Genomic DNA, 16,141 nt, shown 5'->3' on the forward strand with positions numbered 1-16,141 from the left:
ATGTGAGGTCTATTTTCGCAAAGACGCGTGGCAACCAAATCTCGCTATGGAGTAGCGAGATTTGCTTAATGTCAACATGTGGCAAATCTCACTACTTAGAGTAGCGAGATTACATCAGAATCATTCTGTGAAATATTTTTCAGAAAAGGGTATTATTTAATATATTTTAAAAAAAAAGATAATCAGGGAAAAAACTCAAACAATATAGCTAGCTCTGTCCCCTTTTTAGTGGGGTCCCATCTTGGTTCGCATATTCGAGATGCAAACAACTCTAGTATTGTAATACGTTTCATTTTCATCCCATTTTTTTATTTTCGTTTTTTTAGAACCCTAATTTGGGCAAAACTAACTATTATATTTTGCACATTTTAGATGAAAATTTAGCAGCATTTAACATAATTCTTGGGTCTATATTTAAAAACAAAATTTTGACTTGGGCGGGTTGTCATTAATGACACTTATTAATAAATTCAAGTTGTTAATATCTTTACAACTTTAGACAAATTATTGGACCCATATTAAAATAAAATCTTGAATTGGAGAGGTTGCTAATAGTGACATTTATTAATCAATTCTAATTAGTGAATATCATTACATCTTTAGATGAACATTCAAACTTCTCTTCAATGTTTTTATTTTTATATTTTAGAATTTCAAAATTTAAAATTTATGAAATAATTTTGAGGTTCTTAGTAATTAACTTGCGTGTTAAATTATGATTCACGATTTGTTTTTGTGTTCGAAGACATTTCATTCAAGATCGTATATGTATACTAACTTTCATATAAAAAATTAATAAGGGTTGTGCAAGTTGAAAGTAATATTCTAAATTATATTTTGATAAATAAATTCAATTTATTTAATATTTAAAATATTGCAATCAAGATCCTATATCTACATTTATATTTCTTTGAAAAAAATAAAGACTCTGATAAACTTATCGAAGTAATTGTCCAATTGTGTCCTATCTAAGACTTCAAGGGATATTAAAATTATTACTATTTTTGTAAATATACATAAATGCAAATTCAAATTTTATAAATGATTAGCATTAGTGCACAAGCTTTCATTTTCTTCCTTATTATTTAAAAAAAAGACTTTATTTTGATATTTGAGTGCTACATTTCTCCCGGAGGTCTAGTGGACTAGCACCCGGACACACTGTTTTGTACTAAAAACTCTCCTTTCTCGATTGAACCCTAGACGACGGTCCGCCGCTGCCGCCGTCACGGTCCACCATTGTGGCCGCCGCTTCTTCTGAGCTCTCAGGTTCTCTCTCTCTCTCTCTCTCTCTTATGGGGAGATGACCGTACTTCGAGTGCATTGATTCTTTCTCCACATTTCAAGCACGCATGAACGCATCATCATACACTAGTCATAGCCAAATCTGAACCTGAGCTCCCAAAATGGAGTTCGCGTTGGGTTAGAGATTGTTTTGTGTTGGATTGGGCTGAGTGAATGATTCCTCCGTGGCTTGGGCCTGGAATCTGGATTTTCCATTTATTTGATCGAATGTACCAGTGATTTTGCTCAGTCATAATATCATTTAGTGGTGTTCGTTTGTTCTTATGTATTTCATTTTTTAAAAAATTTTCTTTGAGGTCAGTGATATCATGGTGCTGGGTTCTGCTGTCAATGCTACTGCCACTGTAGCCGTTGTCCAAAACACTCCGCAGCCAGTTTATTCTCGCTTTCCGTCCACTGTTTTTCACTCTCAAAATACTTTCTGTTCGCCCCAGCTGGTAATACAATCCCGTAAGAACTTAACTTTTATTGTTTCTGCTAAGATTCTAATTTTTTTGATATTTTAGATTCTGCAGTCTGTTTTGTTACACTATTTATGATTTTCAGCCTTCAAACTCGTTCTTGTGCACCGTTGCATCATCACCGAGATCAAATTTTTGTCCAATTAAAGCCATGGCGGAGTCAGAAACTCTTTCTGCAACTAAGGCTGAGGCTCAGTATGCAATTTCTGGTGCAACTCTCTCTCTATACACTTTTTTTTTTATGTATATGAGCACGCATATGCACAAGTAATGATGATGGCTTATGCTGGATCAGTCACAAGGTTTTGCAGTGAGTAATGTTTATTCTTATGTTATTGACTTGTGCAAACTGCGTTTATTAATAATCAGAGTTAGTAATCTTGATACTCAATATGCTCTTTGAGGGTTTCTTTCATATTCTTTAAGGCATAATCCATCCAAAATTATAAGGTTGCATTGGATGCTTCATGAAACTGAATTTCTTCATTGTCCTTGGTGCAACATCTTATGTTTTTTTTTATTTTTTATTTTTCTACCTGCTTGGGGTTGAGAGGGGATGGGGGGAGGGTGGTTAATACATTTACTAGGAGGTAGTCTTAATGCATGCAACATTTTGCAGTACCCATATAAGGATCGGACCAGAGAGCATATTTTGTTGTCCTTTGGATATTGAATCGCTTTGTTGTATTTTGTTTAACCTGTTTATATAGAAATTTATTGTCTAGAATGTTACAGTGAAATATTCCTCATGATATGCCTTTTTTTTTTTGTTTTTTTTTGTTTTTGTTTTTTTGTTTTTAAATTTCCTTCCCTTTATTAATATTATTTTTTAAAACATGATTCTGCTCTGATTCAGGTAACAAGCAGGCACTAATCTCATTGTCTGACAAGAAGGATTTGACTTTTCTTGGCAATGGACTTCAAGACTTGGGGTGAATTTATGAAGCCTTTAAGACATTTTTTTAGAAAGCACTTGATATTGCATTAGATGCTGAATTTATACTTACAACAATGTTTTAAATTTCTTGGAAGCAACCCTGGATTGGTAGAATATTTATTTTTATCTCATAACATTGAGATCACCTTGAGCATTATGATCTAACATAGAATGTGTTTAGGTGCGGGTGATCAATGCTAAAGATGTTCATTCCATGTAATTGGTTTTCATGTCGTTTTATTGCATACTAGGTATGAGAATATGGATGCTATACTGTAGACAATTGACATCAGATGACCTTTATCAAGGTCATTTCTTTGTTGGTAATAATGTGGTCTTAAGTCTTACTCATCAGGACCAAAAGTTTAAATTAATATTGATTTATCTTGCTAAAAGTATTGGATGGACCTCAACCCCTTGTCAATTCCAATTCCCAAATGAAGCTTGAGTGGCTTAGCTCATGTTTGAAATATTAAATCCTTAAAAAATCTTAATACCTGAACATTTCTAGCTTCTAAATATACTATCTTGAGGAGATCAGACAAGTGAAGACTCTACTAGATTTTCAAATTTGTTAGAACATGTCTAGGAACCCTAAAATTTTTAAATGATTCAAAGGAGAGAAAACAGTTAATGAATTTTGTCTATTTTAATTCTAAGGGGCCTTGAAAAAAATGTTTCAAGGCCTTTTTGCATTACAAAATGGTGAATATTTGGGTTTTAAAATGGTTGGGGGTTTGACTGGAAACCAATTATGGCTATTGAATGATTGAATCTAGGTCAGATCTGTTGCTTACTAAATTATGAATTGTAAAATTCAAGTCGAGAATCATAGGATTCAAATTAAGAATCATATGATTTGTAGTCCATTCTTGCTTAAATCGATTAACCTTCTAGATTTGAGCTGATAGTCTAGTGATTTTAATCAAATTGTATGATTCAAATTGAGAATCCTATGATTTTGAGAACTATGCTTCTTTGCGTCCTGCAGATACACAGTTGTTTCAACTGGAGGAACAGCATCTGCATTGGAGAATGCTGGAATTTCTGTCACTAAAGTGGAGCAACTTACTTGTTTTCCTGAAATGGTAGCTTGTTTTCTCTTGTTCCTCCCTAGGTTGGGTTGCTTTAGTGTTGACTAATTAACAGCATCCATATTTGCTTAGTTTTTATTTTCATCCTAATAATTCATTTATAGAGAGGGCATTTTTCCTTGAATTGAAATACTAGAATATTTTTTTTGTAGCCCTAACTGAAAGCACTCTTTCAAATCTTCAAAATTGCCTTTTCTCCTCTTTAACATCCTGACCTATGAAGTGGAGAGACCAGGGATTTGCAAGGGGATTTCCTGTGGAAGGTGTGGTTGAGGAGTTTGGTGATTGGAGCTCTATTTGTTTGTGTAACCCCCCGCCGCCCGGGGGGGGGGGGGGGGTTGGATTTTACTTTGTAGAAATACTTACAGTTATTTTTAGAATCTCTTATAAAAATTGTATCTGTCTAATAGATCTATTCTTTTTAAAATTTTTTTTATAGTTTTTAGAGCCTATTACTTCAATTTGTAGAATTCTGAAATTTAAAATCTTTTTAGAATCCAATACTTATGTGCATCTAGTAATTATTATTTTGCTCTTTTTTTTCCCCTGTATTTGGAACCTAGCATTATAGGTTGCCCCTTTCTGACTAGTTGGTCACGGGTTTGAGTGTAAGGAAACAGCCTTTCTGCATAAAAGCAGGGTTTAGGCTTTGTACACTTCGACGGCCCTCCCCTTGCCCTCGCAAAGAGGGGGAGCTTTGTAGCTTGGGAACACCCTTTTTTATTTTATTTTAAATTTTACACTAAACACATAAATTATTAGTAGTTATTAGTTATCTTTTAGTTTCTAGAATTTCAGGATTCTTTATCTAATTCGGTGATAATCTCCAAGACCCTTATCAATCCAACGTAGACACTAGACACTCTATTTTAGCAACCTTGGTTTGATGTTGTTGTTTTATTGTTGGTTAATGTATTTGTGTTAGAAATTATGTTATTCCTTTGGTTTAATTGGGCCACATTATGAAATTAGATATGAATGTAATTATTCAAAGTTAAAAACCTTGATGTCTTCTTTAAGTGTTGAGTTGGAAAAGTGTTGAAAGTTCTAAGTGGTGTTTGATTGTTTTTAAAGAAGTGTTATTTGGATACTTACTTTTATTGTAGGGTACTATGTGATTATTTTTAAGCATATTTTAAATTACAAATATTAATTTTTTAATTAATAAATTCATTAATAATTATTTTACTTATTTATAATTAAAGTTTAAATATTTTCTATTAAAAATATAATATAAGAATATTATTTTTAATTAATAATAATCTTGTTATTAATGTATATTTATAACATATTGCTATCATATTAAATTATGATAAAAATAATATTATTAATAAAATTTAAAAATTTTAAATTTTTTAATGTTAATTTAAATTAATAAATAGCTCTTGTTCAATCCAAAATTGCATTATAATAACTAATATGTATTTTTAAATATATTTAAAAAAAAATATTAATATTTTTATTATTAAAAATTTAAATGATAATTATATTGATTTTCTAATTAAAATTTAAATATTTTATATTAACTAAAACAATATAATATTATTTATTAATTAACAATAATGTTGTTATTAATATATATTTATAACATATGATTATCACATTAATTTATGTTAAAAATAGTATTAATAACTAAATTAAAAATTTTAGTTTATTTAATATTAATTTAAATTTATAAATGGTTTCTTTTATTCATTCTCAAATTTAATTATATTTTATTAATAATTAATAGGTTATAATGCATAATAATATAATATATGATTAATTTTTAAATAAAAATTTAATTAATAATTATGTTAAATTTATTTTAATTAACTTTTAAATATTTTTATTGAGTAAAAATAATATAATATTATTTTTTAATTAACAGTAATCTTGTTCTTAATTTATATTTATAACATATGATTCTCATATTAATTTATGTTAAAATAATATTATTAATTAAATTAGAATTTATAATTTTTAATATTAATTTAAATTAAGAGATGATTCTTCTTCTTCATTCTGGAATTGAGTTATGTTTCATTAATAATTAATATGTTATAATATATAACAAAATAATATATGATTATCTTCTAATGTATTTTTTCAATTATAAAATAGCCACTAAATTTTCTTATATATAACAAAATAATATATGATTTTCTTCTAATGTATTTTTTAAATTATAAAATAACCACTAAATTTTCTTATATTTACAAAATTGACCTCACTTATAAACAGTGCCACTTATAAGTGGCCAAAAAGCTATCTTAGATTGCTTCTCAAAATTCACTTAAATAGTTGTAAGAGAAGTGGTTTTGGAAAAGCACTTTTTGCAGTAAGTGTTTTTTATAGTACAAACCAAACACCAATTTTTTTTAGTATAAGTTTTTATTTTAAGTGACAAGTGCCATAAGCACTTTTTTTAAGTGCTCCCAAATGGGGGCTAAGAATATCCTAGTGGCTCTTGATATTAGCTGTGGTTCATGTTCCTTAAAAGCTCATTTAATTTTGTTCTACAGCTTGATGGTCGTGTAAAAACTTTACATCCCAGCATACATGGAGGTATTCTTGCTAGGAGGGACAAGAAACATCACATGGAAGCTCTTAGTACGCATGGAATTGGTAAGTTCTCTTGCAATTTCTTGAATTAACTAGAATGTGATGTCATTGTACGTTGTGAGTGAAGGTGAGTGAAGTTATTGTACTATTTCATTTTTTAATACGCTTTTGAGGCATGCTTTTGTGATGTGCATTTCTCTAAAACAGTTCTGTGACAGGCACGTTTGATGTGGTGGTGGTGAACCTGTATCCATTTTACGATAAAGTTTCTTCTGTTGGAGGAATCAAGTTTGAGGATGGAATTGAAAACATTGATATTGGTGGCCCTGCAATGATCAGAGCCGCTGCAAAGGTTATTATCTACATTTACTGATTTTGCTGTGAATAAAATTATACATAAATTTACACTGGGTTTCTCTTTTTTGTATGACATATATATGCTTCGGTTGTGCACGTGTAACTCTGAACTAAAAGCTAAGTGAATGCAATTGTTGTTTAGCTCCATTTGGATATTGGAGAAAATGAGGGACGGTAAATAAAAAATGATGAAAAAAACTTATCATTTTTTAGTCTTTGTAGTAATTTAGAAAGTACTATATTGTCAGATCATCCTCCTTTCCTTTTCCACAACATTTCCAAAAGATCAAAACTGTGGCATTGTATTTAATGGTTTCTGCCTCTAGAATTGATCAGGGCATTGAGGTCATTTGACAAGCTATTTTTTAGGTTGCTGAAAATCATCTTTGTGAAAGTCATTAGTTGAATAGGGTCTGGATTTCTAATCCGCACCTAGTATGGGGATCCAGTTGTGTCTCAATGAAGCTTTTAGCTCATCTTATGATGATGTAGAAACATTTTATTGTGGCAAGCTGCTTGTAGCTGACGAGGTCTAGTTGAAAAAACCATCATTTGAATTATTTTATCATTGGGGAGATTGGACAGGGGCTTATGCCAAATTGTCAATAAATATTGTAAGATGTTTTCCATTTTGTCAGCTTCCAGTCAAGTCCAGACTCTAGAGCTATAAGCACATTGCATGGGCTTATGGCATTAAACCTTAATTTGGGATGGAAAAAGCCTTTGACAAACATAAAAAGAAAGCACAGGTTGCATATTTATGGGCTGGATGTCTGGAACTGCTTATCAAAAAACATTAACGAAAGAAAATGTGAATGTAATACTAGAGTATTTGATTATTATTTAAGTTTGTCATATGAAATTCTAATTTTTGTAGTTTCTGATTCCATCTGGTACATTCATATTGCATAGAATCACAATGATGTCTTGGTGGTGGTTGATTCACAAGACTATCCTGCACTTCTAGAATTTCTTAAAGGAAACCAGGATGACCAGCAGTTCCGCAGGAAGTTGGCTTGGAAGGCTTTTCAACATGTTGCTTCTTATGATTCTGCAGTTTCAGAGTGGCTGTGGAAGCAGACAGTGGGAGGTATTCCTTTGCTTTTTGTTTGTTTATTTATATACAACCTTATGATTTATATGTGTAAAACCCTATGGCTTTGAGATGATTCAATTTAAACACACAGTTTTTGTGCAAAGTGGATCTGTATCTAAAATGATTGAAGTGATCAATTGGTGATAAAAAATAGAAAGAGACCTTGTCATGTAATCCTTGGATGACTGTTTAATTTCATAGTAGGAGAAGAGAGAAAAAAAATCAATATTTGAAAAATTAGCATATTCATATCAAACTTTTTAAGAATAAGATACATGATGTCATTTGATGTGATTTCAATGCCCTCATTATGATTGTTATGGGTTTTTCTTTGTTGAAAGATAAATTCCCTCCCAGCTTGACAGTGCCTCTGACACTCAAAAATTCTCTTCGCTATGGTGAAAATCCTCATCAAAATGCTGCATTTTATGTTGATAAGAGTCTTTCTGAGGTTAACGCTGGTGGGATTGCAACTGCTACTCAACATCATGGAAAGGTCAGGTGACAAGTTAATTGGCCTGCGTTTATGATTTAGACACATCACACGGGTCACAGTACAGTTATTATTGAATTATATGTTATATAACACATGATATGTTAGTTCATGTGGTTTATTTTATTCCAGGAGTCTCCTTTATTTTTTGGTTTGACTTCATGAAGCATGAGTGACTAAGTTGAAGGAACTCTGGGCTTGATACGTATCATCTGCCTTTCTACCATTCCACCTGATGGATGTTTTTTATGGTTCAAACATGCAGTCAATTTTCCCCCACTTTTGTGATTGGTTTGCTTTTTTGTCCTCATTTTCTAGGCTCTCTTAGATGTGTATCTTTATAATTCATCTTAAGCTGATTTTTCTTTGTTATTTCCCTCTTTTTGGTGTATCTTTATACTTGAAGGATTCACCATCCTTCCATTGCACTTTTTGCCCATTTTCTAAGAATTATGGCAACCTATACTTTCCACCCTTCAAGTATTTGCAAACTTCAATGCACCTCTGGACTTCATTTTTTTTTTGATCAAAGAGAAATGATATTGAAAGAGGCATTGAGGGGATGTTACCCAAGTACGAATTGTGTGTGTACCCATCTTTTTAATTTATTTCAACACACCTTCTCCATATTTTGTCTTCATCAATGGAACATGCAGTATTCTGAATTTACCAACAATCTGTGAGATTCTTTAGGGATGGAAAAGGGAACACAGAAGGAGAAGTGTAGCAAATCAGAAAAATCAGGGTTTTCTGTTTCATGTGCGGAGGAAAGTGATGTTTGTCGACACATACAATTGTATGTGCATGCTGTAAGCAAGGTACTGGTCTATATGGGGCTTTTTGTGAGACGCTGGTTGAAAAGTTGTATGTATTGAATCAGGAAGTAAATTGATAGGCCTGCAACACAGAAGACAGTGTTGGATGTGGGAAGGATATTCAGGAACTTTACGAACAACGAAGCACCTCAATATGTTAGAATAGTGAAGTAGCTCAATCTCCTTCCCATATCAGTTAGAAAATAAAAACATCGAGGGTTTATATGTGGATCGAGTTGGATATGTTGATAACTTGAGTTCAATGTTTTAAAAGATGTTTCAATGGCCCTAAGACATTAGAAGGCTCCTTTTAAAATACACAAGTCCCAAAAGCATACTTTTTTCTGTTCGGTGTACAGCCAAGAGAAAAAGACACAGCTTTCATGCCTTGTCCAAAAAAATATATATTTGGGCCCAAAGCCCCCCTTTTTTTCCATTTTCTCCAGAGCAGAAGGAACACCCGCTTCACTCTTAGATTGATGCTTGCACACTGGAAACTTCTTTGAAAACCTCTCTCAACCCCCTTTGGCAAGCCTATCCAATCCCCAACTCTCTCTCTCTCTCTCTCTCTCTCTCTCTCACTTTATCTGCTTTAAAGAAGCCCTATGTGTGAGATTGCACTTGTGTTTTGATCTCGAAGAGCCCTTTGCATTTGATTCTCTTTGAGATGATGTGTGTTAAAAGCACTAGTATGAGAGAGATGAGGGCTGAAATTTGGGTTATGAGAGATGTGTAGGAACTTCCATATCTTAAAGTAATGCTGTTTTTTTATTCCTTTTTACTTGCTGGGAAGATAACACATTACTAATTTTGTTTCCTTGGACAGATACATGGCTGTGGCTTTACACACATGGGGCAAAGACAGCTGGAGTAAAGTGAATTTGAAGTATTAGGATTTTATATAACTGATTCCATAATTTATTTAATAAAATTATATTATTTGTAATATATAAAATTTAAGTAGATATTTTAAAATGAAAACTAAATTCCTAGAAGGCGTATGACTCGCCTCATCTAGAATAAAAAGCATCACCTTATACTTTTGCATTTTAAAACACTGTTTGCTTTTAAGCATGCAGCTCACTTGGTAACCAACTTACAGCTTGAGTTAGATCCCCTAGAGTGGAATGCAGCTTGAAGGTGAATTGAGCTCCCGCTGCTGCAACTGTGGGGCCTGAATAGTGGAGAGTGGACATGCTTGTTGGTTACCATGGACGCTGGTGGAAGCTAGTCCAATTGTGCAAGGATCAGCGATGGGTGTGAGGGGAATTTGGAAGGCTGGAACTTTATTGACCCACAACAGTACTGGGGTTGTAGTCATCTCAGGGTGTGCTATGAAGCCTTTACAAATCTTTTTCTGGAACATTCATGGACTGAATTTTTTCTGGAAGGTGCTGTGGTTCAGGCTTTAGAAATGGAAAGGGATCTCATCTGCCTTCAACAAACAAAGCTTGTGACTAGTGGAAAGAGACCAAGTAGTCTTTGTGCTGGTGGGAGGGGAGGGGAACTGTATCAGTTTGCCTGCAAATTGTGCTGCTGACCACGCGGTGATGCTTTGGAAAGACTTTAAGTGATGTACATGGTTGACAATTCTGTGGGGAAATCTGAATAAATTGTCTTGTGAAGGCTCAGTAAATGTTTTTTTATGGATATTTTTTGGTGTTCATGGTTTAGAGGAAGAACAGATTGGAGAGATGTTATGGAGATGCATTATAGTGTGAGAAAAAAGGTGGTACATAGCCTGTGACTAATGGGAGAAAGTGTGGAGTGCTTGGAGACGTTAATATATTGCGCAAGATAAAGTGTGGAGTGCTTGGAGAATACTTGCATGAGAGAGTTTATAGAGGTCTTTAATGTGAATATTCTTTCACCTTATGCTTTTAATGGGGTCTTTTACTTGGTCCAGTTAAGGGGGAACACTTCTTTATATGTGGCCTAGAGGCTTATATGCAGACCAGTCTCAGACTATCACTCTATTTTTTTGGACGTGTTGAGCTAATTGGGGCTCATTTCCCTTTTTGCAGAGAATATATGACTTAGGCTAGAGTATTTTGGGGAAAAGGTGAGGGACTGGTGGCGCAACCTTTCATGTAATGATATGCTGATTTTATGTTTTCTGTAAGATGAGATGACTGAAGTAGGAGGCAGAATAATTATGAATGATATGAGTATGTGAGCATGATAAAATAGATGTTAATGAAGGAAATCGATTTGTTGGACGTGAAGGAGGTTAAGGGTTGTCTGTATGTGGTAGAATGAGAGAATGATGGTGCTTAGAAAGATATCATCTTTGACCTTATCTAGCTTAAGGAGATGTCTTTTGAGTTAGAAATCTGGGGCCTTTTGGTTGATACATGAATACAAAATTTTTCATAGGTTAGCTAATGCCCATATGAGGCATAACTTTCAACAATGTGGAGATTGATGGGAAGATATTTGAAGAGGTGGGGGAGATGAAGACTATTTGTAACTTCTACATGATCTTAATTTAGAGTGAGAGGATTGTAAATTTTTGTAAGGGATATAGAGTTTGATAGGATAGGTGGCGAGCATGCTTGCTGCCTTGATGGACCTTTTATTGAGGAGGTAGATGTGAAACCCCTAAAATGTCATGGTATACAGTTTTTATATTGACTTCTTGGCAAGTCAGTTGGGAAGGGTAAGAAGAGACACATGAAAAATTTGACGCTCTGCAAGTGGAGTTTGTTTACAGCCTTAATTGCATATTATTAGTTTAAATCTATTTTACTGTTTTTTTTAGGGGGGGGGGGGACGCAGGAAGTCTTCCACATGCATAGTAGTAATAGATGAGGTGTTTGACAGTCAATTAAAGAGTGGTTGTTTAAATATAAGCATGTTATGGACAGGGCATATGATCATGTCTTCCGGGACTTTCTCCTTTATGTGATGAAGAAGATGGTCTTTGATGTGTTTTTACAGATATGGAAAGTTGCAAATCCTAGTAAAGTTAGTTTCTATGCCCAGAAGCAGCTTAAGGATGGTTTCTAACTTTTGGGTCTTCAAAGAAGTGAAGATCATGGTAAACAGATCCAATCTCTGGAAAGATGAGTTTGTGTCAGTTCAACCTGTGATGAGAGGATGTTTGGGATTAATCACCTTAATTGATTTAACAGAGTCCTTATTGGGAACTGGAATAATTCTTTGTGGTAGAGAAGCGTAATCTGCTGTGAGGATTGTGAAGGCTGAAAAGTAGTTGGATGGGAATGGATGGGCTACTAGAAAAGGTAGGGGATGATGGTGTGTGGTTGTGGAAGTGGATAGGGGTGGGAAAACATAATGCTACATGGCATTCATTGTGGCCTGTAGGTTATGAAAAGTTGAGTTCCTTATTTATTTAAATTTTGGGCATGACAGGGTGGTGTGAGGATGGCCCCAAATATCTTTTTTCCCTGACATTTTTGGCTGGTTAAGGAAAAGGATGAACTGATTAGTTGTTGCATGTTGACCACTATGGAGGTTTTGTGTGGAATGTGAGTTTTGAAAGCATGTGCAATGTTGGGAGGATGAGGCTTTCTCAAGTTCATTTGTACTAGAAGACTCTCTCTCCAAAGGGAGGATGGTGTCAAGAGGAGGCTCATTTTAGGGTGCAATTTTAAGGGGAACTCCTATCATAATGAGATGCGAGTCAATTTCTCCTCGAAGATTGTTTGGGAAGTTGCAAATCCTGGTAAAGTTAATTCCTTCTTCTGGAAGCAGCTTGAGGAGGATCCTAACCTTTGATGATCTTCAAAGAAGATGGAGGATAATGGAAAACAGATGCTATCCCTGTAAAGATGAGTTTGATTCAGTTTATCATATTCATCTTTATTATAGGTGGACCAAGGAATTGTGGAAGTGGTTTTTTTGATGTTGGATATTGGGCAGTCACGAGCTCCAGTATTCAGAAGTTTTGGGCCTGGATGGATGTGACTATGTGAGTATTTGTACAGAGATGAAGGTATTAGACTTGTCCCTTCAGTTTGTTTTTGAGACACCAGAGAAAGAATAGTAGAGATGTTGGGGGAGAAGAAACGTCCTTCATTAAATCTAAGAAGATTTATGGCTTAAGTGTGTATATTTTTTGGTATATTGAAGATGGTCAAGCTGCTTTTGTTTTTGTTAATATTCTGTTCTGTAAATTTTAATCATTGCTTATAGCCTTATACCAATAATATATTAAAAAATAAAAGTTGCAGGCAACAAAAGTGGGATCCAAAAAAAAAAAAAAAATCAATTTAGCTTCCAAATTGAGAGGAAACTCATTGTTAAATGTTCAGGTAATGGAGATTGGAACAATGGAAGTCCAGCGACACCTCAAAAGTTGCCAATACCTTGTAAAGTGCATATTGGCCATGAAGTTTGTTTTCTGTGAATATTTTGAATTTCAGACACCAACTCTGACTGTATCCTATGGTTTTGCTCCTGAATATTGATGTCAATCTGCGAATTAGTAGTAGCATCTCCTGACAGCAAAACAGGTTTAGTAGTGATATAAAAAATTTCTAAATATTCCTACTGAAAAAAATTGGGCTCTTTCATATGCTGTGCAATTATCTTCCAAGTCTGTGATTAGCTTACAGGATATATATACACATATGTATGCATATATAAGGGCGTCCCCAGGCCACAAGGCTCCCTGCTTTCTGGGGGGTAGGGGGAGGGTTGGCTCAGTGTACACAGCCTTACTTATGCTTTAATGCAGGAGGCTGTTTCCTTTGAACTTTGGTAACATTTACCATGAGATTGGTAGCATTTGTCAGTGCCTGGAACTTTGGTCAAATGGCGCAATGTGGTCAAAATGCATCATTCACCAGACAAATATTATTAGTTTTTGTAGGAAAAAAGCTTATTATTACCTATAGTGCATGTTAAAATATTAAAAGTTGTGACTAATCTATCATAACCGGATCTCATTTTGAGAGAGGGTTGCCTATGGTATTGCTCATTATATTGTACCACCCTTCTATTGATTTTCTGTGGATTAATCCTGGAGTTCTTTGGAATCAGATATCTTTAACTACTATCTTTTATTTTATTTTATATTTTAGTTTTACAATGCTGACAATTGTTATCCTGTCAATTTCCACTGGTGCAGGAGATGTCGTACAATAACTATTTAGATGCTGACGCAGCTTGGAACTGTGTCTCTGAGTTTAAAAACTCTACATGTGTAATCGTGAAGCATACAAATCCATGCGGTGTAGCTTCACGCAATGATATCCTAGAAGCATATAGGTTAGCTGTGAAAGCTGATCCTGTTAGTGCATTTGGTGGTATTGTAGCATTCAACATAGAAGTTGATGAGGTATGTTATATTGGTGCTTTCACATCAACTATTGGATTCCTTTTTAGCATGAACTTCTTTGGTGTGTATGTTGACCAATCTTGTCGCCCCATGTCAAGTTGTGCATTACTACTGCTATCAGTACATCAAAACAGGTGTAATATATCAAATTTAACTTTTATTTAATTTCAAAAACAGAAGCACTTCCCCATCCTTTAAAGTGGGAGTGGAAAAGTACTAATTTACCAGCCTAACTTGGACTCTTGCCCATTTGAAATGTTCTGAGTGCACAATTTGCTGCATTTTAAGGATCTAGCTAAGGAAATACGAGAGTTTAGAAGCCCAACAGATGGTGAAACTCGGATGTTTTATGAGATTGTGGTTGCACCGAAGTATTCGAGCAAGGGGCTTGAGATTCTACGTGGAAAGTCGAAGACCTTAAGAATACTTGAGGCAAACAAGAATGAAAAAGGAAAGCTCTCGCTTAGACAAGTTGGTGGGGGGTGGCTAGCCCAAGATTCTGATGATTTAACTCCCCAAGATATCCACTTTGATGTAGTCTCTAATAAATCTCCAAGTGAGAGTGAAATCCATGATGCAGAGTTTGCATGGCTCTGTGTAAAGCATGTCAAGAGCAATGCAATTGTAATAGCAAAGGTCAGTTTTACATTATGCTTTTATATTATAAACAACTGTTTTGGAGACTGATGCATGAAGACAATTAGAAGCATTTCTGATCGTTGGCATTATCTGGCAGAATAACTGTATGTTAGGTATGGGTAGTGGGCAGCCAAACCGTCTAGAGAGCTTGAGGATAGCATTGAAGAAAGCAGGAGACGAGGCCAGAGGAGCAGCTTTGGCTAGTGATGCATTCTTTCCATTTGGTAAGTACTAATTTCAAGTATCATTGCAGTTTATAGTCGGCTATTTAGTTGATCGCTTGGGGATTTAGTTTTTGTGTTGATGGGGCTCAGGCAAAGAGATTTGGTGAGTATTGGGATTTGATCCAAGTATAATGTAGGATAAAATACAGGGTTGGTGAGGGAATGGCACCAAAACACACGCACTAGATCCAAACAATAAAATTCTAAAATGATACTCTGATTGTAAATTCACTTCTTCTTTTTTTGGGTTTAAAAACAGCCTGGAAAGATGCAGTAGAAGAAGCTTGTGAGAGTGGGATTGGTGTTATTGCTGAGCCTGGTGGGAGCATCAGAGATGGGGATGCCATAGACTGCTGTAACAAATATGGGGTTTCACTTGTTTTTACGAAAGTGAGACACTTCAGGCATTGATTTTCAATGCAGTCTGCATTTGCAGCTTCACCTTCATCCTTGAGCAACCCACCCCTCCCCTAAACATCTCGGCTTTAAAGTCTTTATAGGCAGAGTTTGTCCCTTCCTATGGGGAACCCCTGATAGTGTCGATGCATAAGCCACAATGTTGTGTAATCTGCACTAACCTGCCCCTGGATATTGGGTATTTATGTGAAAATAATAATAATGATGATGATGATGGTGATGGCGATGAAGATGTTCACCCTATTTTCTTCTGCTGATGATTTTGTGATCTTGTTAAGACAACTAATTTCTGGTTTTGTGCATGTGGTGGGTTTTGTTTCACAAGCAAGCCAACCGAGACGACGCTTTTGGCTGGTATCTTTTTATAATACATCTTTAGATATAATTAGAATAGGAGATCAGACAGGAATTTAATGGTATTTATGAATGAAATGGTGGGAGTTAAATCAGTCAT

The 16,141-nt window shown here is 34.5% G+C and overlaps 1 protein-coding gene across 2 annotated transcripts; it reads left to right on the forward strand.

Annotated features, from left to right (window-relative positions):
- Positions 1 to 1,068: 1,068 nt before the first annotated feature.
- LOC131159793 (uncharacterized) lies at positions 1,069 to 15,938 on the forward strand. 2 transcript variants are annotated; one of them, XM_058114964.1, is made up of 13 exons: positions 1,069 to 1,269; positions 1,607 to 1,742; positions 1,852 to 1,975; positions 2,623 to 2,698; positions 3,695 to 3,791; positions 6,302 to 6,404; positions 6,560 to 6,693; positions 7,611 to 7,788; positions 8,136 to 8,290; positions 14,198 to 14,407; positions 14,696 to 15,043; positions 15,144 to 15,270; positions 15,530 to 15,938. In XM_058114964.1, the coding sequence occupies exons 2-13, from the start codon at positions 1,614 to 1,616 to the stop codon at positions 15,679 to 15,681; spliced, it is 1,833 nt and encodes a 610-aa protein (XP_057970947.1). In that variant the 5' UTR covers positions 1,069 to 1,269; positions 1,607 to 1,613; the 3' UTR covers positions 15,682 to 15,938. The 2 variants fall into 2 exon arrangements, with proteins under 2 accessions (XP_057970947.1, XP_057970948.1); XM_058114965.1 differs by lacking the exon at positions 1,069 to 1,269 and having other exon boundaries at positions 1,620 to 1,755.
- Positions 15,939 to 16,141: the final 203 nt, after the last annotated feature.

Source organism: Malania oleifera, chromosome 7 (genome assembly GCF_029873635.1).
Source record: "Malania oleifera isolate guangnan ecotype guangnan chromosome 7, ASM2987363v1, whole genome shotgun sequence".
In the NCBI taxonomy this organism is placed as follows: domain Eukaryota; kingdom Viridiplantae; phylum Streptophyta; class Magnoliopsida; order Santalales; family Ximeniaceae; genus Malania; species Malania oleifera.

Coding starts and splice junctions, on each gene's coding strand:
- LOC131159793 (XM_058114964.1), top strand. CDS start 1,614: ATGGTGCTGGGTTCTGCTGTCAATGCTACTGCCACTGTAGCCGTTGTC. Junction 6,405..6,559: donor TCTTAGTACGCATGGAATTG/GTAAGTTCTCTT, acceptor GTTCTGTGACAG/GCACGTTTGATGTGGTGGTG. Junction 15,044..15,143: donor ATGCAATTGTAATAGCAAAG/GTCAGTTTTACA, acceptor ATTATCTGGCAG/AATAACTGTATGTTAGGTAT.